This window comes from Filicampus tigris, chromosome 7 (genome assembly GCF_054856515.1).
Source record: "Filicampus tigris isolate MCC_2025a chromosome 7, RoL_Ftig_1.0, whole genome shotgun sequence".
In the NCBI taxonomy this organism is placed as follows: domain Eukaryota; kingdom Metazoa; phylum Chordata; class Actinopteri; order Syngnathiformes; family Syngnathidae; genus Filicampus; species Filicampus tigris.
In genome coordinates this window covers 9660978-9684198 of record NC_141223.1, presented here as the reverse complement: position 1 = coordinate 9684198, position 23221 = coordinate 9660978, and the positions used below count along the sequence as shown (strand labels likewise).

General features: G+C 42.5%; 1 protein-coding gene and 1 long non-coding RNA gene across 4 annotated transcripts; one reads left to right on the top strand and one right to left on the bottom strand.

The window, feature by feature from the left end:
• Window positions 1-706: 706 nt before the first annotated feature.
• On the bottom strand, window positions 707-22757 carry LOC147144721 (large neutral amino acids transporter small subunit 4-like). Of its 2 annotated transcripts, XM_086036198.1 has the most exons (15): window positions 22560-22757; window positions 20234-20459; window positions 15864-16083; window positions 15456-15511; window positions 15278-15354; window positions 8055-8147; window positions 7731-7864; window positions 6817-7028; window positions 5573-5716; window positions 5315-5332; window positions 4971-5097; window positions 4675-4807; window positions 3987-4060; window positions 3630-3753; window positions 707-3535 (listed from the first exon to the last, which is right to left on the bottom strand). In XM_086036198.1, exons 2-15 carry the CDS (start codon window positions 20391-20393, stop codon window positions 3374-3376), a joined length of 1734 nt encoding a protein of 577 aa, XP_085892324.1. In that variant the 5' UTR covers window positions 20394-20459; window positions 22560-22757; the 3' UTR covers window positions 707-3373. The 2 variants fall into 2 exon arrangements, with proteins under 2 accessions (XP_085892324.1, XP_085892325.1); XM_086036199.1 differs by lacking the exon at window positions 5315-5332.
• Window positions 13748-17505, top strand: LOC147144722 (uncharacterized). 2 transcript variants are annotated; one of them, XR_015087514.1, is made up of 4 exons: window positions 13748-13844; window positions 15993-16116; window positions 16195-16329; window positions 16433-17505. It is a non-coding gene; the product is annotated as an uncharacterized LOC147144722 (long non-coding RNA). The 2 variants fall into 2 exon arrangements; XR_015087515.1 differs by having other exon boundaries at window positions 13786-13844; window positions 14062-16116.
• Window positions 22758-23221: the final 464 nt, after the last annotated feature.

Sequence of the window (23221 nt, the reverse complement as noted above, 5' to 3'; positions counted from 1 at the left end):
TCACTGCCCGGCACCGTCGAGGTCGCCAGTCGACCACCAGCATTGGAAACTATGCCACTGGCGGTCTGTGCTTTTCACAGATGAGAGTAGATTCCCTCTGAGTACGTGTGACGGACGTGAAAGGATGTGGAGAGGCCGTGGAGAATGTTATGCAGCACGTAACATCGTTCACCGTGATCGGTTTGGGGGTGGGTCCGAAAAATGCCATGTTTCAGTCTTGTCATCATTTTACTGTGTGTGGACTATGCAATCAACTGTAAACTTGAAGTAAAAATGACTATTTAGCGTAACAATCTAAAATGTAGTTTTGCAAAATAATAGCCAATTAAAATGCTTATTTGACTTGGTTAAGAGGATTTTTGCTCATGAAACCGTGCATGTCATTTTCACTTTCGGTTTCACAAACGATTGTAAGCTACCAACAGTGAGGCTACTGTACATGAGATACTGTATTTACGCAGTGATTGGTTGTGGTTTTATGGCTATAGCTATGATGCAATTGGTACAGGAATGGTACAGTCAGGTCAAACATGTTGATTAGGAGATAAGTCACAACCATCGAGGTTCTTGAAATAACTTCGCCGTGGTGCAAGTCGTTGCTAATCAGGTTCACCATGGTGAACATTTCAGTGAAATTTTGCCTCCCACTGTTCTCCTAAAGTACTTGGATTTTAATGAAGTACTTGGATTTAAATGACACACTCTATACAAATCACGCTTTATTGTTTTCAATAATTTTTTTCATCAAGTTACAACATGATTTAAAAGGAAAATGTATATTGTGATACAAGAATAACATAAAATATACAATGTAAAAAAAAATGAAAAACCTAAAAACAACTAAAGAACTTCCAATGAAATGAAAATCATTCATAAAAATATTCATGTCAGGGGAGTAAAAAAAAAAAAAAAATCAATAGCTCAGATATCGATCATCACAAACATGACACGAAGCACCTACAGCGACTATATATGGCACCTTGATTGACAATCAGCAGACAAACAAGTTCATCAATACATCAATCCATCAGTCAGTTCGGAAAGTCGTTCGTCTAGTATACGGCGATGAATCGCATCAGACCAGAGAGGTGATGGACTCAAGAAGCGACGGGGTGTTAAGTTACACCAGTGAGGGAAAACGACGATTCGTTTTCCACAAATCTCGATTGGGAGCCAATAGTAATATTTTAGCACCCGACTCAACACTGACTGTTTCAGTTCTCTTTGAAAACATAAGCGTGTAACCGTAACCATTCTAATATTGTGCCGTGCGTGAACAGGGATGTGACGGTTAACTTTGACAACACACTGATCGTAGGACATTTTTGTGCACACAATGTTTACATAGGACAACGCGTGTTTGTGGATCAACGCTGAGAATAAGATTCTCTTGGATCCAGAGCAGACACGTGAGCCTGAAGAAAAATTGTCCTTTGAAAAACAATGGCTATATTAACGTGAAAATGAATTCTCCTATTTCTCTTACTAAGTTTCTGCACCCGTGAGATTACAAAATTACATCAGTAGTCACATTTGCATAAATATAGCACCCGTGCATGCTGTGTAAAAAGCCAGCAGAAAATTCATAAATATGGTCACGTAAATATAGCCACTGAAGTTTAAGTACGTGTGCATGCAATTATGAATTTGGAAAGTCCTGCATCCTGCCTGGACGGCCATTCTTGAGCTGAGAGACAAGACTCCTATTGTGCCCAATGTAATGATCATGTTATGAATTCTATTTTTCTACAGGTGTTTAAAAAAAAAAAAAAAGGAAGAAATCTGTTTTTCTGTTCCCATATTTTCATTTTACATTCTTTGGCGACATGCACCACCAGCCAGCAGCCGAGCATTGTTCTTGCCACATACAGGAGCAAAACTATTCAGAAATACATAACCGAGGTCCATTCTAGGGGTCTAAAGTGCATCGTGTGCCATTCGTCTCTCAAGAGTCGTTCATGGGAAGCATCTAATGGGGGCAGAGGCTCGTCTCTCAGCTCAGGCATTAGAAGACATTTGTGGGCGGTCGGACGGACGGACGGACGGACGTAAAAGATGGAAGGCAGAGCGGTGAGACACATCCTGTGTAGTTCCATTTCTTCCATTATTTGCACGTACAGAGAGGCACTCTTATGAAGTGCCTCTGTGAGTTCATGCCAGACAGGACACATCTTTGGAAAGTCATCAGAAAACATCCATTTGGAGTCTATTGCTCATATTCAGACGTGATTGTAACGGATTCCCTTTGTTCCCGCTTTTACACCCAGTTTACATTGAGGATTGATATCAATGCAAATAGGAAGAAAAGCAAGTCAAATATGCATTCGAGTACCGTAAAAATGTAAACGTGTGTATGTTGGCTGAGAGTGCGCTTGCCTGGCATCTCACAGAGGCACTTATTGCTACAGCTAAGCCACACAAACAAATGACGTGGTGCCCCACCTCCACACCACGCCAACCTTGCAGCATCTTTTCCCATATTTGATTTTCTTGAACGCGCCACGTTTCTGTAACGTGCCGTATACAAACCAACAATGATTTAACAATATCCTGCAAAGAAAAACAGCAAATGTTGAAAGTTGGATATAATGTGGTGATACAAAGTCTGCAGACAGGGAAGTTTGAACACATCGGAGCCAGCAGTCCGAGTCGCTAACAGTTAGCGAAAACATTTTCATCCGCTGCACGACTGATTTGCTACCTGTTCTGCTGTCTGTGGATTTTTTTTTGTAATGCCCTCACGGTGAAGTGCAAGAAAAGAATACTTGAGCCATGACATCACGTGACATGACTATCATATGTGAAAATGGACTCCCATCTTTTATGCTATGTGCGAGCAAACCAGTACCGAAGCAGAAGTCTTCATGGTTCTATACTTGTGTATAATAATAATAATAATCTTCCGTTAAATCTGCGCACTGGGACTTTCCATTGAGGCGCGCTGTTCGACTTCCAATCTCATTTAACGGAAGAACAGGCTGAGCAAAAACAATGCAAAGTATGATTTGAATCAAAATGTCAAGAAGTCTCATCGCAGCCGGTCTTGCCTTGTGTCTGTTTACTGCTCACTTCAGCGATGCATTTGTACCACCAGGGACCTCAAAATGTGTTTGTGTGTATCCACTTTCTCACAGTGTACGATGTCAGTGATAGTGAAACTGCGTGCAGTTGTGCAGGAAACACGGTTCGCCAGTCACGACTGTGTTTGTGAACGTGTGCATGTTCAAACCCAGTGAGGCACAACAGCAACGGGAACGGAGTTCCTACAAGAGGCCAGTGACCTCCGTGACTCCCGACTAGTCTCTTTTCTTTTTTTTTTTTGTCCTCTGCGTCCTTCGTCTCAAGTTTGTGGAAGTCAGCGCTCGCCCTGGGCCTAGACAAAGGCCTCGATCTTGTTGCTGTTCTCCATCTTGACGAAGATCTTCGGGTCGTCGTCGTGCTCGTCCCTGAGACGCTGGAGGTGTCGGCTGTGACACAGCAGGTAGACGGGCAGGCAAAATCCCAGCATGCTCAGCGCCAAGAGGCCCACGTTCACCTGGAGACGGACGCGTGAAGTTGAGATGAAAAATGAACCAGCCACTCTCTATTGATCATCGTCGACTGTCTGATTTGTCCATGGGCTTGCTTACCCATAAGGGGTCTCCCTCCAGGGGTCCCACCATGGCCATGAAGAGAGGCTGCTGGAGCAGGGCGAACAGAGCGCTGATCAGAGACTGCATGCCTGTCAGGCTGCCAAACTGAGAGGAAGGATACCTGCGGGGAAAGAACAACATAATAGTGAAGTCTTTGATGCACCAAAAAACAAAAAACTGTGTAATAGCCTCAACAAGGAGTTTGAAGAGAAGAACATGATGAAAAGTGAATTTATTATGTGAATAAAGCAGACTCAAACTAAAGGGACTAAGGCGCCATAATTTAAAATGTGGAGGTGCGGGTTCTTCTAGAATATGATGTGTGTTGCAACACTGAACTCATCACACACTTACACAGCAGCGTAGAGGCCTCCAACCGCAGAGTGGATGAAGCCCCTGACAATTGTATGCAGGATGAAGGACAAAATCTGGAAAGAAAAATAAAACACATTTTCGATCAACAAACAGGTTGCAATGTCTTGAATGTAGAAACATGCTCCCATCTTCGAGAATCGGATGCCATCTAATCTAAACAATGTGGGTCAATATGTATTTGATCCACTAGATGTCGCTAAATTACCAGGAAATATTCTCTCCATCTTCCAGTTTCAACACTGCATGAAGGCCACCGAAGGATTGTAACATCTGGCCAATGTTAAAAAGGGAAGACCATTTCGAGTCCTTGGTGCCCCCTTTTGAAAGATGAGCTAGTTTGGATGACTGAGTGGCTCACACAAAACAAAACGGTTCGCCAAAGGTGTTTGATGGGGTTGAGGTCAGGGCTGCCTTTTGAGTTACTAGTGTGCCTTTATGAAGCGAATTTGGCGTAATGGGGCATAGCCGCACCGGGTCCCAAAAAAAGTACATTCTCCAAACTTCGCCGACTGCCTTGATTAGATGGAGAAGGAAGGGACTGATTGAGCGTGTCCCAACATTTCGTCCTTAAAGTGTGCGCAGAGCAACAAGCTCACGACGAACCTCTCCCTATCTATTAGGATTAAGAAAACCAATTCTTTTTACCATCGTTTTTTGGTGTGTGTACCTGAAGTGGGAGGCTGGGCATGATGCAAGTGACTCCAAAGCACACCAGGAGTAAGTTGGTGAAGATGAAGGCTCGGGTGGAGTTGACTATCTTCTGAATCTTTTTGTCAGGCCGACGAGGCTGGCCGGGCTCCCTGATGGTCAGGAATTCAGCAAGTTAGATTTTTTTTTTTTTCCCCCCCTTCACTTTCTTGTGTCATTCCCAGCCAGATGATTCATCAAATTTAGTACGAATGATTTTGTTTACTCTGGCTTGAGAAGGTGTCAGCTGGATATGTTTTCTGAATGATATCTCACCTGACGGTATACTTGTCATTTTCATCCTCACAGTCTTTCAGTCTCCAGTCCATGACGTAGCCAATCACAGGGGAGGTCGCCAGACACAACAGCTGGAGTACGCCGAAGATGGATGTGTATGTGCTTACTAAAGAGACAGACAACAGTGACAATGAAATTATGAATATGTTTTGTGTTGTTAACATAATGTTGCTTTTTAAAGAGCAGATTGGGTTGACGTCACAGCGGCTTTTTAGGTTATGACCCCATTTTTTTTTTTTTTTAAGTCATAGGTGATTTCACAAGAGTAGAGGAAGTGAACTGAAAAGCACAGATTTTTGTTACTATTTGCTGAAGTCTCTTACCCACTTGCATCCTTTCCACTGCAACAGGAAGGCGTGACAGGACAAGAGGAAAGCAAGAGACGGACAGAAGAGGAAACAAGGCGGGGTGTTAACCACAAGCAACAGATTAGCTGAGTGAGAGAGATTGTTAGGCGCTACAGTGTCAGCATAGATGTTGGCAAGAGGTTAAAAGCAAACATCCAGTGCAAGAAATGAGCGGGTAGACATACAAAGGAGTACCACCACCAAAGCGGCGCCAAAGCATGAGTGCACACACACCCGTGTTGAGGTCTCCCTCCGTCAGCGACTCCAGAATCGTGTTCATAGCGCCCATGTAGAAGATGAGGCGCAGTTGGGTGACACACATGGTGATGAGGCTCAGGAGGAAGATGGGGCTCAACACACTCCTCGTAAATGTCTGGGCTGCACGGGAAATGACAAGAGGAGAGCGAGATCACATCTCTGCCGTCGACTTTAATATCTGGTTCGAGACGGATTCAAGTTCACGCAGCGCTTCCAAAATAATAAACATATGAAATCAACGAGTCACATCTCACCGCGTAAAATGAGAAAAATAGTAAGCATGAGTAGTTATATGAGAGCAAGGGATTATACATCACTGCAAACTACAACCACAACGATGGGGAATACAATCTTAGATTACCCCCAAAAAATCATAAACATGCCGAACACATTTTTTTGATAAATTGATTGGTGTCATAATTGTCCATATTTGCCTTTTTTTTTCATAATCCAATTGTCTTTACGTCTAAACACGTAACCTTTTAGCCGACAATCGCTGAGATGTGCGTGTGTCTAATTAATTTGCACAGACGGCAGTTATGCCTGGAGGTATATAATCAAAGGTGAAACTATGTTTCATGATTTTGGGCACGCAACGCAACTAATTGGATCGCTGCACCGTCAAGGTGCGGTAATACTTTCGTACAGACGTCGGGCACACCCATCATGTGTAAACTGGAAACTTGCGGGCGGAATTCTGGGAAGTCGAGGAGTGGCCCTAATTTGCGGATTGTGGAGTTTCCATGAAATTCATAGACATCCATTTGGAAAACACGTCACACTTTGATTGTGAAATTAACTTGCGTAGCGGATCTAGAAGTTATATTCATCAATCACACAGTTCTTCTGACAGGCTACTTTGAAGGAGCACTTGTATTTGCATCCTGTATTTCATAAATACAATAAAAGTCATACAGTGTGTTTGGAGCCGTTGCGTATAGCAATGGTGCTAAATGCGAGATGTGTGTGTTACAACCTGGGCTAATCACCAGCCAATCAGAGGGCACAGATAGACAAACAAACATCCACTCTCAAAACCGGAGGGTAATTTAAAGTCTTCAATTCATTTGAATGTTTCCAGAATGAGGGAGGAAGAAACCCACACAACGGAGACAAGGTTCGAAGCCTGACATTGGAATTGTAAATCAGTGTGTGCTCACCGCCACTTCACTGCCCCGCAGTATTTGAACAAGTAACCAATTACACAATTCTAGACTTACCTTCTTTTTGGGGCTTGCTGGTCAACTGCAGGTCGACAGCGGACAGGCACATCTTGCTGGCGTCCTGCGAAGCGAGGTCCTTGGACGGCGCATGTTGCTGCGTCGTCGAGTTGCTGACGCTCAGACGGCGCCCCACGGTGGTCACCTGCCGGTAAAACTGCTTCCCTGTGATCTTGTGGTCAAATCCCAGCCAGCTGAACTTGATCTTCACTCTGTGGGTGGGAGCATGTCAAAGATGATGACCAATGACTAGAATCGAATTGTATCAGCGAGCTCACAGGAAAGGGAAAAGGAGTAAAAAATAGATCAAAATAAACGTCGTATTGGCAGTGGCAAAGTCGGAACGAGATTGAATATATTTTTACTCATTACTGTAAAAGGAGAATAATAGCTGCTTTCCCGTAGCATGGCATGTCTTTTAGAGCAGTGTTTTTCAAACTTTTTTGAGTCAAGGCACATTTATTTCATTGAAAGAATCCTGCGGCACACCGCCAGCTGAAATTGTGGAAAAAAGCTTATTTTAACAATATAAGTCTTACATTGTTCATATAAGCATTTTTTAACATTGAAGAATGACTTTATATTATAACGTGTTGGATAGGAATTAAATAAACACAAAGAAAAAAATATTTTTCATCTTGATACTTAGTGTGAAACATGGGCCTGTTTGAATAAACATGCGTCACTAATTCGCTTGTCTCTAAACGAAGACAATTAGCTACCTGCTGCTGCCGCTGCTACCTGCTGGTATGGAAGAGTACTACAATGTAGTAAAGACATGATTGCGCTGCCAGGCGCTAGACCGCACAGGCACACAAATTAGATCATTTCCCACGGCACACCCGACAATATCTCGGTTTGAAAAACACTGTTTTAGAGGACAGCTGCCTTTGCGTGTGTGTCATGTTTCTTACGTGAAATCCATGTCCTCTGGGCCAGGGAAGGGTTCCAGAGGCCAATTGACGAAGCAGTTAAGGAAGACCAAACAGGCGCAACCGGCCCAAACCATCAAGATGGAGATGAAGGTAGCACCCAGGTCATAGATCACCTAAAAGCAGCGAGACGGACAATGGAGCATGAGTGAAAATGATCACATGGAAAAAATTGCGCACAATCTAATGAGATTCGATATAAGAAAAATCTCCTGACGTATTAGTTGGATTATTTCTCTTGAAAAGGCAGAATTTTGACTACAGCTCTTGTCATGAGTGCCAGGGATTGTTTCGGAGTTGGGTTACCTTAATGCCTGGGAAAGTAACAGCGGAGGAGGCGTACGATCCGATCATCAGGGCGATGAAAGTCGACCTGAGGTCTCCGAACATGTTGGGAAGCTGACAAATAAGCAAGAACAGCAGAAAATATCATAAGCATTTAAAGCAGGGGAGAGAAGTACGTAGGATGTTTGTAATTTTACAGAGCTCGGCGTATTAGTAGAGGCAATGAATAGTTGGCAAATGATCAAATGAAAACAATGCATAATGGGATGAAATCTGCTCGGACCAAAGTGTGGTTCAAAACAAAGCACTTCCATTTGAGCAGCATTTCAACTCTCTGGTTATTGCATGAGGAGGCCTTTGAAATTGAACTTGCTGACTTGAAATTGACCTATTGTAACCTGGGTTATTTCCCCTGAAAACCCAACACACTGGGAAACGCATCCTTCTGCTTAACGTCAACGATCAGTGGAGGGCACATCCCTATTAAGTATGCACGGCATTGTCGAATAATCTTGCCGTGTTTTGAATCACAACAGAGACACTCTTTGGCCTTGCATCACGGCCCTTTGGACACACTGTTTTGTTTTTTTTTAAATATGCTTTACTGTAAACAGCCCCCATAATGCGGAAGTCGACCAAAACATTTTTTTTTTTTTTTTTTTAAAGAATATGTTCCCAGCAGGCCCACTAGTTGAAACACGGCCTCCTGATTAATATTGCGTTTGCGGAATATGAGTTAAGCAGCAAAATCCACCCATTTTTAGCCATCTCAGGGGGCGGCCATTTTGTCACTTCTGTTGACTGAAAATGACATCACAACCAATCATGGCTAAGCTTCAGAAAACAGGTGAACTGTGATTGGTCGTTACCTGAGCCCTGAGTAACTGTGATGTCATTTTCGGTCGACAGAAGTGACAAAATGGCCGCCCCCGGAGATGGCTAAAAACGGGTGGATTAACTTTTATTCCAGAAATGAAATATTTATCAGAATGCCTTGTTTCAACTAGTTCTTGAAAAAAATATGTTTGGGTTGACTTCCACTTTTAAAATGGACAATGACAATAACAAAATGCGTCAAAAGGTCGGAGCGCATTCCTGCCGTAGCATCGAAGGCTGCGGGACAGGCAAGTACAAGCACGGCCTTCGTTGAGGGACCCTGAGGAATCTTATATGGCAACACTGGTGTCAAAACATATTCGAACAAATTCTTTCATCATCAGCTATCATTTATTTTCATCACAGTCGGATCAGATCACCCCATAGATTACTTAAACAATACACATTTCTTCCAAAATATTCATGTCCATATAAAGCTGTTCCTCTGTGGTGGAATGCAGTTATGATTGATTAGCGGACAGCCCACTGCCGCTGGGATAAGATACACAACCTTTGGCCCACTTGGTGGCGAGGACACACAAACAAGTTGCTTTGCATTATGTCCAGCTCAGCATACTTGAGGTGGTCAGCAGGATTAATCAATGCCAACACATGCAAGTAAAAGAGTTGTGATATAACCACTGAGGTGCTCTTGGTTCCTCATCATTGACTTTTTTGCCATTTTTTAACTAGTCTGCTGCGTGGTCTGTATTTGGATTGCGCAACTAGGACCCTCACTGGTCAGAAAAGTGGGTGAAAATGATCACATTATTTTGTTTGTTGGTCTAGGTCATCGTTGCGGTTGTTGTTTTTGTGATGTTATAGGGGCCATACTACAAAAAAAATGTTTTCCCTGAAATTAAAGGCCCCTGAGGTTGCCAAATTTTCAGGACAAACCTGCCTTTAAATGACATGCATTGTGACAAAGGAGACGACAGTAGCTACATTGTGTAAGAGCTCAGAATACCTCATTTGAGTGGGCATCAGGCACCAACGAATTGAGCTAAGTGTGTATTTTCTTTTTAGGTAGTGTTTTTTTTGTGATACTCATTGCATAGGACTAGTTTTCAGTTTTAACTATATGCATGTTTCTTTTTTTTTTATTATTTTTTATTTTTTTACAGTGGTCGACTTTTAAAGTACTCCCTGCACATCACCAAGATGTCTTTTTTCATTGTGTATAACAGTTGAGCATGGTAAAATGTTAATTTTAAATCAAGTGTATGAATTGTTTTATGACGGTCATATTTTGATACTGGAACAAATATTCCAATTCCCTACAGGATAATTGTTTGGATATCGGCAGTCAGCATGTCGTTTAGTATTTTCATTAGAATAAACAAGAAAACAGAAGAAGCCCCTCACACATTTGCCACATAAATATACAACTATACATACGGCAAAAAGAAAACTAAAGATGGAGAAAAAGTACCAAAGTTACAAAACTATTCAACATTTAGGCTACAATCCAGTTATCAGTACAGATAGAAAGCAACTGTAGGTCATTTTATTTAAAGAAGTCCTATTGCCACTGCCAGTCATTTCTTAGAGGGACGAAGTGGTCGAAAACAACCAAATCACATGGGTGGAGCCATGCTTGAGTGGAAAAAAAAGGGGGAAACAAGTGTTTGTGTTACAGCATGTTCAGATCGGCTTCCACCCCTTGTGATGTGTGACGGAGCACGTTTGCCAGCTCATCTCATTTATAGGCCATAAAAGAAACAAAGTGGCGCCAAGAGGATTTTTTGGGGGGGTGGTTAGTGGTTGTGCGTCAGAGTCAGGTGCTGAGACCACCGTTTCCAAAAAGCACATCGCAAAACGACTGCATGTGCTGATCACAAAATAAATGAAAAAGTTGAGCTGTCATGCAGCGGGAGGATATATAATACGTAATAACATATAAGAAGTCTTTTTTTTTTTTGGTTTAGCTAAAATAAGAATAAGAATGTCTATTGTCATTATAAAAGGTGCAAAGAAAATCAAGGAGCATTCTCCTAAGTTGCCATAAAAAAAAAAAAAAGAAAGGGTATCACACAATAATAAAAACTCATACTTCAGATCAAAAATGTCAAAAAAAGATCCTGGTTGAAAATATTGACTTTGTAAAAGCGCAATTAGGGGCAGTTTGAAAAGCAAAATGAAGAAAGACAGGAAACAAAAAAATAACCAAGCAAAACTGTGACAATTTGTCTGGCACTGCAGTGTTTTTTTTTTCCACTGCTTCTACTTGATTGCGCAACAGTTACCCCCCCACCCCCCATAAAAAAAAGGCATTTAGTGAGGAATGGCAACACACAATGCAAGCAGATCAACACCTGGTCAGCAGCTCAGCCATCCCTCCTGCCTTGTGTTCACATTTCACTTGATTACACTCATGAATCTCATACCAGAATGTGCATCTCGTGCGCAAATGAAGACAAGATAAGCAGATAAGAGGCCCTGCCAAGCCACCTCCGACTGCTGTTACACCTTCCCTCTTTTGTTAGCTCTGCGGTCAGTGTATCCAAGCAGAGAATGGAAGTGTACACATTGATGGACTCAGTGTTTGGACAGCCATGTAAGGTCGATATCGGTTCCCAAAAAGTCACATGCGGATAGGACCACGGTTCGATGGCTGCGTTTGGTTAGCGTCAGGTGCAGATGGACATTGGCCGTCATAAAGTGCTCACCCCACCACACAGGTATTTAGAAATATCTCAATCCCAACACCGATGGTATTTTTTCTGTCAACATCATACATGTGCAGTCTGTCCAGAGCAAGCATGAATATAAGCATTAGCATGAAAAAAAAAAAAGGAGGGAGAATGTAATCACTACGCTCTGATACACTCTGAACTCCACTCTGGTATTGGAACTTCTGTCCAATCTGTGTCAGATTTGGACACGGCTTTCAATGTATGAAGACATCAGCACATGATTTTGCAACTCTGGACAAAAGTGAGTGCTGACGCGTGTTTGACGTGCGCCTCATCAAGTCGACTTGGAAATGACCAAAGAAGCAGTGCCTCTAAATGCAGCGGGCGGGCTGAAACAGGAAACGGAGGAGCGAGGCCTTTGCAGAGGAGCGAAGAGGGAAACGAAAGAAGGAAGAGGGTTTGCTGCAGCAAGTGGAAATTCTGCCGCTTGCCAATGCGCCATTGAGAACCAGCTCGGACCGGTCCTGACCCGGCGCGCAGCGTACGTCTCCGTTCCATCCATCATAAAGTGCAGCCAGCTGAACTGGAAGATCAGCAAACAACAGCTGACGCGCCGCAGACTGGCTACCACCCCGACATCACGTTTCGCTCCAATGAGGGCGTCTAACATTTGAACGATGATTGAAGCCGGTCCCGAAGCATGTGACTTTCTTTTTCCTTACAAGGGGTGACCCGGAGTGCAACGAAGGGCCACTTTGCGGCCCCCCCCCCCCCCCCGGCTTTGCCGGGTTGCACAGACCGGCGGCCAATGCGGCGCGGTTGTATGCATGCCAATGTCGCACTCATCCACCAAGTCTCATCTACACGAGGCTGATCTCAGCGACCGCCGCCCTGTCTTGCCAGCTCCCATCTCAAATTGCCACTCGCCCTTGCAGCAGACTCTCTCTTCATCCTTTCCACGTTTCCTTTCATCAGCGGCGGTTTGCAAACAAACCACAATCTGTTCTCTGTGCGCAATCCCCCCTACCAGCCGCATCTAGGGGATGGCACGTGCGTTAGGGAAACTAGGATTTGAATAATTACATACAGGCAGGGAAATGCCTCAGAGCTGGGATGCCAAACCCAGGATGCAAGAGGGGTTCCAACACGTGCCCAGAGAGAGAACAAGGGGGAGTTTCATATAGCGCGGACAGATACTATACATGCTCAAGAATCTCTCGGGTGTGTTAAGAGGCAGACAAGAAGCCGCTGTTTTCCTCAGCCAGGACACAGAGAACAGTAAGTGGAGAAAGCTCAGATAAAGAGGAGAAACAACAAACGAAAATACAGACATGCTGTCTGTCATAAAGGTGACTGAGTGAGGAGTGAAAGGGGAGATAAGGGTACATGCTGTATTTTTGCCAACTCCATAACCGTGAAGGTTCGATGGCCTTACAACGAATAACTAAGAAGAACTGATATGCAAGATCAGAGCTGTTTGACACCCTCTGCGTTTCCCTTCTCGTCTTTCCTGGACACAACAAATAACCTGGACGTGCCACACAGGAAGCAACAAAAACACAACCGACAGAGAGCAGAAACTCACACTGCTGAAAGCTTGGGGTGTTGGTGTTGGGAGAAGTCAATCCCAACATTTTCTTTACAATAACATGTCCTGTGAGCCTCCACGAGTCAAAACACGGTATATTAATTAAGAAGCAAAATCCACCTATTTTTAGCCATCTCAGGAGGCGGCCATTTTGTCACTTGCTGTCAACTAAAAAATAGCAGTAGCTAAGGGCTCAGGTAACAACCAATCACGGCTCACCTGTTATCCGAAGCTGAGCCATGATTGGTCGTTACCTGCCCTGAGCAACTGTGACGTCATTTTTTAGTTGACAGCAAGTGACAAAATGGCTGCCCCGAGATGGTTAAAAAAACGCAGATTTTTCTGCTTAACTCATATTCCTAAAACAGAATGCCGTGTTTAGACTAGTGGGCCTGCATAGAACATATTCTTGTTGAGAACATTTTGGGGTTATCCTCTTGAAACACACATACATGCTTATATCCTCCCAAACCGTCGCAAACTGAACAGCTGTAACTGGAGATGAACAAAAACAACCTCAGACATAAGAGCGGCACAAAACGAGGGCGTTGGGGGTGGGGTTTATCGGGCAACTTGCATAGTAACCTGAACGCGAGACGGCAAAGAGTGGGTGGGGAGACGCGTACAAGCGCAAAACCACACATTCACTTCCCTTGTTGCCGCTTCCTGTTTACCTCCTCAGCGACAAAGTGGAATATTATTGTTTGGCCTGTAAGTAACACCGATGCAAGAATGCCCGCATGCTGGATGCGCTCCGTCAAATATGACGGATAAGATGTGGTTTGTGTAACTGAACTGGATGAGAGCCTTTTCTCACGCCACATCGTACATGCTCACAATAACAACTGCGGCGCACACAGACTTGCGGCGCAACCAACGCGCACTGCTACGATGTACACGACATCATCTGCTCTTTTTTTTTTTGCAGATGAAATAGTCACGAGCAGAGGTCTTTTTTTGGCCACCAGACAGAGCCGCCGAGCAGCAGTGAATAATAGATGACGTGCTTCTCTCTACTCTGGCTCTCACGTGGCCGCTCTTGTGATGCAGCACTTTTATCGCGCTGATGGGTTCGCCCTGACCGCTCCGGCCTTTCTGATCCACTCCCTTTCCCTCCATTTGCTTCCATATCCGCACTAACACTCCGAGCCAAGCCGTAGACGTTGCCCATTTATCACTTTGCGTGGAACCCACACAACACACAGACATTTGCTGTTTTGCATTATTAGACAGCAGGAACACTCATCCGTGAGTTTTTAATATACCCACAGCGAGTTATGACTACCGGTAATCAGATACAAATCATTATTTGGATCATACGCCCGTTTTTGAGCATCAATACCACCGACACCGCATTCTAACGTGCGATGGTCGACAGACCAACCTTGCGGCTGAGCCGAAGCTCACGACGGTGGTTTCGCTGAGCAAAACGCAGGAAACTGATTCCCTGTCCACTAAGCTTGACTGCAGCATCAAATTTGCACCAGTAGAGGGGGAGAATGGACAGCAAAACATTTGAATACCCGTCACTGTTGGATGGAGTCTGCAAATGTCTGCGTGGAAATTGGCCAAGGATACAGCTGCGCATTTTCAAGGCAGAGATTCTGTGTTGACCTGTTTTGGTGGCCAACTTATCCGAGTTCTATTTACCGGTAGTAGGATATTTCATATTTATCTGCCAAGTTTTCTTTTCCTACAACCTGGAAATTGCAGTTGTTTTTTGTTTTTATAAAGATAAATTGAAAAAAGTTCTATTTAGTAGAACTCAGATAAGTAATAATCGTATTATTTTTTCCTCCCATTCCTACAAATTAGGCAACAACCAGTAAATCAGGGGAGTGAAAATTTAGACATTGAAGGGATATTTTCAGGGTGCGTATTATATTCGGGTGTGTGTCATTCTCAAGAAATGACAGTACATTCCGCTTCTTTGAAGGAAAGGAAATAGTAGGCCACCATACAAAATCTTGTTTTGTCGCACAAATGTTGCCATGCTGATGAAAACACAAGGTCCTTGGTAGAGATAAAATTCGGCATGGTGTCTTTTCTTGGGGGGGGCATTTTGCTTTGACTTCATGACCTGGCCAATTTTCTTGGCATCTTCATGACAGTCTATAAATAAGAAATCATAGCAGTGCTCTTACCGTCAGAGAGGTGAAAGTCATGCACATGCCTCCGAATCCATTCATGGCCAGGGCAAAGAAGATCAAGATGGACAGACCTGCAGGACAAAAGCATATTAGTGCACCGGACACATGCGTTGTCACCGTAGCAAATGTGAACATATGATGTATGAGGGTTGGCCAAAGCCGTTGTCCGTACTGTTGGGATCGCTGGCTCCATAGGCGATGAGGAGGCAGGAGAAGGCAAAGCAGGCACTGGAAAAAACAATCATGACACGATCATTTATTGCATGGTACAAAACAAGAAAATGTTTCAACGTAAACAAACATAAAGACAAAAAAATAAGTTCCGTATGGACCAAAAAACATGTATCAAATTAAAAAGCCGCAAATGTATAAATTCAAGTAGGATGTCCTTGTGTAAACAAACATAGTGTGTTGGAATATATAAATGAATATTAATAATTGCTTTTTACGATTATGTAAATGTTGTAACCGTGGAGTGTATTAATCGTCATTGTAATCGAATTTCGATTAATTGCACAGCCCTGGCGTTTGAACATTTCAAATAGACACACTCGATGTTCAAGGTGACGTCTGGGCTCACCTGCCCAGAAGTCGCAGCTTCCGCGGCCCATATTTGTCCATGATAATGCCCATGGGCAAGGTGATGGCAGACAGCAGGAAGGAGCCCACAGTGAAAGCCAAGTTCAGCATCTCATCCTGGTCCTTGCAGATTTGCCAGCCGTTCATTTCCAGGTACTCCTCGGCGTCGGACGCCTCAGCGTCAGATGTGTTGGAGAGACTGAAGTTGGAGCTGCTGTTGTCTAGATGGAGAGAAAACAACAAGAAATCAATACGTGAATACGCCCATGAATACTTTTATCGTACGTACGTATCGTACGTAATACATGATCTTATTTTATCATTATTATTAGAACGTGTCTCTGGAGGCATTCTCCCTCCCTCTCTTGAAAGCTGAGCTACAGATCAAAAATGCCAAGTGATCCAACGGTCACGTAAACAGACAGTCGGGATAACAACACGTCCAGAGTCAACAAGCTCCCAGAACGGTAAACCTCTGCCCGTCCGCCCGCCCGCTTCCCAGTAGCGGAATCCACACTCAACACGTGCACTCTATTTTTGTTCATCTGCCCTACTGGACTGCATCAACAGACTCGCTCCAACCGGCAAGGGCTGACGTAGGAAAACAACTCGTTCACCTCGATCTGCTTGGGCTCAAACTGTCAGGAAAACAAAATAGAAGGACTCAGCAGTTTGCTCTTTTTTTCGCCGTGAGGGACCAGGGAATAAACGACTTAGTCATCAGTGGGGTTTTTTTCTTCATCTTCATCTTGACGCTGAGGGCAACCGCAGCCGCAGTCTATGCAGTTTCTAGAGGCGATTCAGAGAAGAAAAAGGAACTAAAGCTGAAAAAATGTACAATTTTCTTTAAAAAAACGAACTGCACTTATTTTCAGCCATTTTAGATAGTGCTTTCCCTCATGTGCGCACTTTTTTTTATGACAGACGAAATTCTCTGCTTAAGCAATTCAGATGCTGCTCTCAACCTGTGCCAGTTAAATTATTCAAAGGATTTTGCACACAACTTTATTCTTATCTATGGTCATGTTTTAGGAGAGCTATATCATTAGGATAATAGAAATGTCATTTTTAACTTACTGTTACCAAATCAGGGTTGTAATAGTTTGGGATATTTCATTTTAAAAAATTCGATTTAATATCATTTGGATTTTTGATTTTAAAATTCAGTAGTTTTATTTAGTTTTTAGAGCAGGTTTGTTCGTTTTAGGATTACTTATGTATATAACTACAATTCCCAAACTGTTTAACCTCCCGTATCCCTGAAGATCATATATGGAATTATTTGAAAAAGACTACATTTTTGCTATAGATTGTTTCAGTGAGTTTTATAAACGTAGTTTCAGTTACTTATCGATTGTATAAAAGCACTCTTGTTTTCATTTTATGTAATTAACAAAAAAAAAAAATTCAGTTTCCGTTATTTTGTTAGTTTTTGTCAACTATAACATTGTTCCAAATCAATTAAAAAACAGATATTTGCTTGCTTACATTTTTATCTTCTTGTTTTACAAAAAAGTTCAAATATGACAAAGCCAAGAATGCTATTGGGGCAACGATATCAAAAAAATGTGGCAACAATAATTGTTTTAGAAGAGAATTTCACTTGTAGTGCCAGTGGGATATTTGTATTTTATGATATTTTATCTGACCCCCTTTGATGAAATTTCTTGTAATTTGCATTTATGTTTTTGTTTTGTTTTTATCCAACTGGAATCCTCTTGGAATAGTCTGATGAATGTGGCTTGTACTTCATGTGGTTTTACACCCTCATTTTTATGACACTAGCCCACATTGTTGATTAGTCTTGAAGAGGTATTTTGCACTACATAAGTACATTTTCCTTTATTCTCTTAATTTTAACTGTATCTTCTGAATTAGGGTGACATGGAATCTACAACAATGAAATCATTATTCATTCAAAATATCAGCAGTTCCCTTCAAGTTAGACTTCCTGATGACCTCGCTTCAGTGCTCAGGAAAAACATCAGCCCAAAAGTAAAGAAAATAAATGCTGAGTCACCAAAAGCTATAAGATAAAGAATCTGTCTGATGAGCACGCCTTTGATGTAGGATACGGACATGGTGAAGGTAAAGATGTGTGCAGTGTGGCCTCTCCTGCGTTATTGTGACGTGCCAGCCGTCAAATCAACAACACGCAGCACCATTCGCCCTCCGTGGCAGCTGCATACTCAAGTGACTGCAGTGAGTCCATAGCCCTGAGACCACCCCACCCCATCACAAGCACACACTTGCTGGAGTGCGGGGAGGTCAGTGTTAAGCTGACATCCTTGAAGGAAGTTTCTACGCCATAAAAAGGAAATTCCGGTTGACAGTTTTGCCACTCAGACCAATAAACGCGAATCCTACAGTGTAACCTCCAAAGTCAAACACAATCCGTTCCGTGAAACTTTTAATTCCAAGACCTATCAGCGATACAGGCTTTGTCTTGAATAATAATTTTACATTCTTATCCGGCATACAAGTTAAAATGTGAACAACTTTTGGGGTGTTCAGTTTTGAGGGCTCCACGACAATTTAAGGATTACATCAACCTGAATGTCATGGAATAAAAAAAAAAAAATGGAGGTGAAATAAACACACTCCTGTAGTGGCTGTGTAAATAAAAAGACAGTTGACCATTTTCAAATAGTGGCTTGACTCCATGTGATTAGCATCTGAGTGTCCGAACATTGTTGTGCAAATGTGACGGAATTAAGTGGTGGTCAGACCTTGCAAACCATGAACAGTTTCGATGGCAATGTGATACACAAATGACTCTCACTTCCCCGTGTCTCTCTCTTGGGTTTGGGGGAATTTGTATAAGGTGTTAGCTTTTAGCCAAATTCGAAGGAGGACAACAAGATAGAGCTTTATCTAAACTAGAACAGTGACCATAGTGCAAATAGAGATAAACAGTGGTGCTTCTTCCTGACCTGATTATTTTGTCAAATGCAAAACAGCTGATTAAAGGCCGCGGGGAAGGTCAACGTAACAACAGTCCTATAAAAACAAATAATCCATAGAGGTTGATCACCTGAAACAAAGGTAATCATTCATATAATACATCAAACCTAATGGCATGATTTTTTTTTTTTTATACAGTCATGAGAATGTGCTGTCTCTCGTTCCAGACCATATGCACAAATGAGCACTCCGCCGTAGCTTTTATCACTTCCCCAATATGGCTGCTTGAATGAATGGCCTCATTCAATGCAACTTCAGTTATTAACTGCCAAGCAAAGCGAGCAAATGTCTGCAGACGATGAATCACTCCTGCAGCCTGTTGTTGACTTTATCTGACCTACATATCTGAATGGTACAATGAACAGCAAAAACATATTTTTATATTCAGGAGGTCTCCCCCACACACGTGACCGTGGTGTGCCAAGGAAAGAATCTGCCAAAAAGGCTAATCTGAGGCGACTGCAGTTTTATTGTCGGAGCGCATGCTAAGCTTTTGAAATTTGGAGCTTTGTCATCAAAGTTGTTTTGCCCAAAGAGTCCTCAACTTTTTCATTTGAACTAGCACGCTTCCTGGAAACGACCACCGTGTTGTTATCCGCGCTTTTAATCCTGAGATTTCAACACGCCCGCTCAGCAAAAACACCACTCAGTGAGTCTCTAAAGACACTCAAGGTGTGGTCACACATCCTATTCAGCAGAGCGGAAACCAAATGGAGACAAAGAGACGATCACATCTAGTAAAAACACTGTGGTGAAAAGGCCTACAAGCATTTAAGATTAGCTTTTGTTTCACTCCTTCACATGACAAAGGTCACAAATGATATTCAAATAGTCATGTTCGGGGTGCTAGTGTTGCTTTAGAAAGTTAGGAATGACTTTGCAGAGGACCTCAAATACATCTGACAGTAACAACAACAGCTGGACTACTGGTAGTAAAACTCCAAGTCAAACGCACTCCATTCTATGATGCTGTTTTGACTTCTTAGTTGTTCAAATTTCAATTCAGTTACAGTTTTCCCCCATATTCATTTGTGCCAGGCTCAAACTGTTGCCGTCATAAAACCTTTATTACCTAACCATGCAGCCAATATTATATATTTTCCACCACACAAGTTTAAAAAATACCTCTGGTCACTTTCACGCTATTAGCACCTGTGCTACAACCTGTTTAACTAGTTACAATTTACTTGGAAGAAATATTTATTTGATTTATTATTATGTCACACATGTTAATGATTGGAATGGTTTTTTTCTTTTTTTTTTACTTTTAGGGCATATCTAAAAAAGTAACAAAAAGAGGTTAAACTCCAAATTGTATGACTTTTGGATGTGTGACTTCCACTTTTTGTTCATGATGTTAAACAACGTTGATACTTGATACTTTCAGTAATACAGAATTAAGATCACCTGGTGCTTTGCACAGGTAGGAATAGAATCCCTCTGACTTGAGCATGATGAGCAGGGATCCCCAGCCCAGAAGCACAGCAGAGAAAAGCAGGTTCTCGATGACCGCCGTCACCGCCATCCACCAACGGCGGCCGAAGGCCGTGGCCAAGGTAGGAGCCATCTCAAACGATAGGGGGGATGCTTCACTTGTCTCACAGGAGAGGAGAAAGAAGGAGGCTATAGTCGCCTGCATGATTAGAAGGGGAAAAAAGGGGGGTGGGGGGTCAATGAAAATAAAATAAGATGAATGTTGTTGATTTAATGAACTTTTTATTTCAAACAAAGAAATGAAACAGCTAACCTCAACACAATATTGTAAAAATTGTTAATTGAATATTAAAATAGTGATGGTGCAAGGCTAGTAATGGTACTTGGAAAGTTGTCACCTCTAAAAAAACTTAGATCCAGTCTGTTCTAAGAGGCTGTGGGACTAAATGCGCTTTGTGAAAATGGCAGTGAGTCAGTGACTCATCCTGGTGCCTTTGTTCCTTCCTCAAGCTGATGTACAGACCAGGGAGACTCAACAAAACAGCTGAGTGCGGTGGGCGTGTAAACCCCGTCAACGCACTGAAAGACGACCCGCCCTTGAGACATCTCATTGGAGCGTGGTCAAAATAGCTCTTCGGCTATTGGCTGCTAATGACATATGAAACGTAATCGCTGCACGTGAGGATGCTGCATTCCACGAGGACTGAGTACAAATGTTTCTCAGCGTAACATTTCCCTGAAGTATTACTTACACACACACAAAAAAAAACAAGTATCGTCGATGTAAAGAAATTGCTGAAATCACCCAATTTAATAGGGTTTAAAAAGACTGTCGGGATTTTCAAATTTACAACAATCTGATAAGTGATACTGATAACAAACAGTTGTCTTTTGATGACCGACTCCTCGCCACGACAACTGATTTATATTTAATAAAAAGCTAAAACCCGAAACCTTTATAAAACCGGTAGTGTTTCTGTTTCCACAAAGAGACTTTCGAATTTAGAGATACAATACCTGTACTTGGCTTTCGAAAAAACGACAGTACTTAAATGCAACACCAGCTCCATCCGGTTCGAACCAGCACGGCGCGAGATTGTTGTTCGGGGGCTTGAAATGGATATCATGTCCTTATTTGTATGGCATGCACGGGACAAACACTTAAACGAGGACATTGTGTGCGTCTCAACAAGATCAACACGACAACAAAAACAAAAGCTACATTTTTTTAAGCAAATCACATACGGTTCCGTTGCCTGGCTGAAATTGTATGCTTGTATTTACAAATCTACCAGAAAATACAGTTTTTCACTCACACATTTGCAGATGCACAATAAATTGCCCATTTCTAAATTCCCTTTTGTTGTTGTTTTGGATACACGTAACTTCTGTCAGTCACTCATCACTATAGAGCCACGCATGTACAATATATTTGTAAGATGTGTTGGTGTTCGTGTTGTTTCGGAGCAAGTAAGCACATCAACATCAACAACATCATCATCAAAATCATCAAAATCACCATCATCACGACAACGACAATAGAGACAAAGTCGTAACGGCAAAACTGGTCTGAACTGGACTGCCTATCGTCCCCCCCACCCCCACACAGCACACACACAAAATCACTATAGCGCTCAGCTCAAAAAGCGTCTGGGTGTTCGTAGAACAAGCACACCGCACTTCCGCTTACAAAATAAAATACAGTTTCTCCATTTAATTACACCCAATCCAATGCCGTTTTTGTTCTTTTGTTTTAAAAAAAGCACACCCACAAAAGAGTAATAAATGGCGCCAGTCATGTCACTATATGTTCCTATAATTTTTCTATTACGCAATTGTGCTTTTATTTCAACACGTGTTTTATCCGGAATTGTACGATGTAAATATTGGGTAACTTGATCTCGAGTACATCACTTAAGAGCGCTCAGCTGTTCGAAACAACAACTGTAAAGGAAAAGTAGCAAACGTTGCCGAACGGGAAAAAAACGTAAATAAATTGCACTTACTCGACGCTGTAGCATAAAACATATGCGACTGTCAGAAAATAATGACGATATAAAGAGAGAACAAGACTAAACATATCTCAACGATAATTAATGGAAATGTTAGTGTCCTTATTCTTCGCCAGTCGCCACATAGAAAACACAATACGAGGCTCGGTGTCATTTAGATTATCGGTCATATTTGTATATAATAATTGAGTAGAATGGTGGAGAAAACAGCCAAACTCTGTTTCAGCCTCTTCTCTAGTCAGATGCGGTGAGTGTGAGTCAGAGCATCCTCGGCTGAGGCGGCCCACCTGAGTGTGCGCGGCTTCAGGGACAAAGACACGCCGCAGTGCTCAATCCAATCCGCTTCTTCCCGTCCAGACGTCCGTCGACAAGATGGTCGGGGTCAAAGTTGTCGCATAGGACGTGCGTGGTAGTTCTTTTAGCGAGTTTCTCCATTCCCTTGTCATTGGCGACATTATATATGCGGCTGCAGCGGCGATGCACAAACAACGTCGCCACCCCATTGGTTGAGGGTGAAGCAAACCGCAGCCAATCAGAGAACGCCAGGACTCCACGTGCTTTGTTTCTCAGCTGTAGTGTTGCTAGAATAAGACGTTTGAGTAAACACCACTTGATCGCTGATAAGAGAATCGTTTTTATACCACTATTCATATAGTGCATACAAACTGTACCTCATAACGTAATTATTATACAGTTGGGGCCGGGGTACTAAGAGACAAGAAACATTCCACTTTTCTGTTTTTTTTTAAAATCATTTTTCATCTTCTGCAAATGAATGCTCTAAATGACAATATTTGTATTTGGGAGTCACGTTGCCAATAGCTTATAAAGTAAATCAAAATAATATTTTTTAAACCTTCCTATAAATGGCAAAAATCAGGGAAAGTGATAATTTGCCAGTTGAGGCCATGGAAACGTGAAATAGTGACACAAAATTGCACTCAAGTGC

Excerpts from the sequence above, each read along its gene's own strand:
- LOC147144721 (XM_086036198.1), bottom strand. The coding sequence starts at position 20,393 with ATGGCTCCTACCTTGGCCACGGCCTTCGGCCGCCGTTGGTGGATGGCG. Across the intron at positions 15,355-15,455 it reads TGGAGCCAGCGATCCCAACA|GTCTGTCCATCTTGATCTTC; the intron begins GTACGGACAACG and ends TTTGTCCTGCAG. Across the intron at positions 8,148-15,277 it reads TGACTTTCACCTCTCTGACG|CTTCCCAACATGTTCGGAGA; the intron begins GTAAGAGCACTG and ends CTTATTTGTCAG.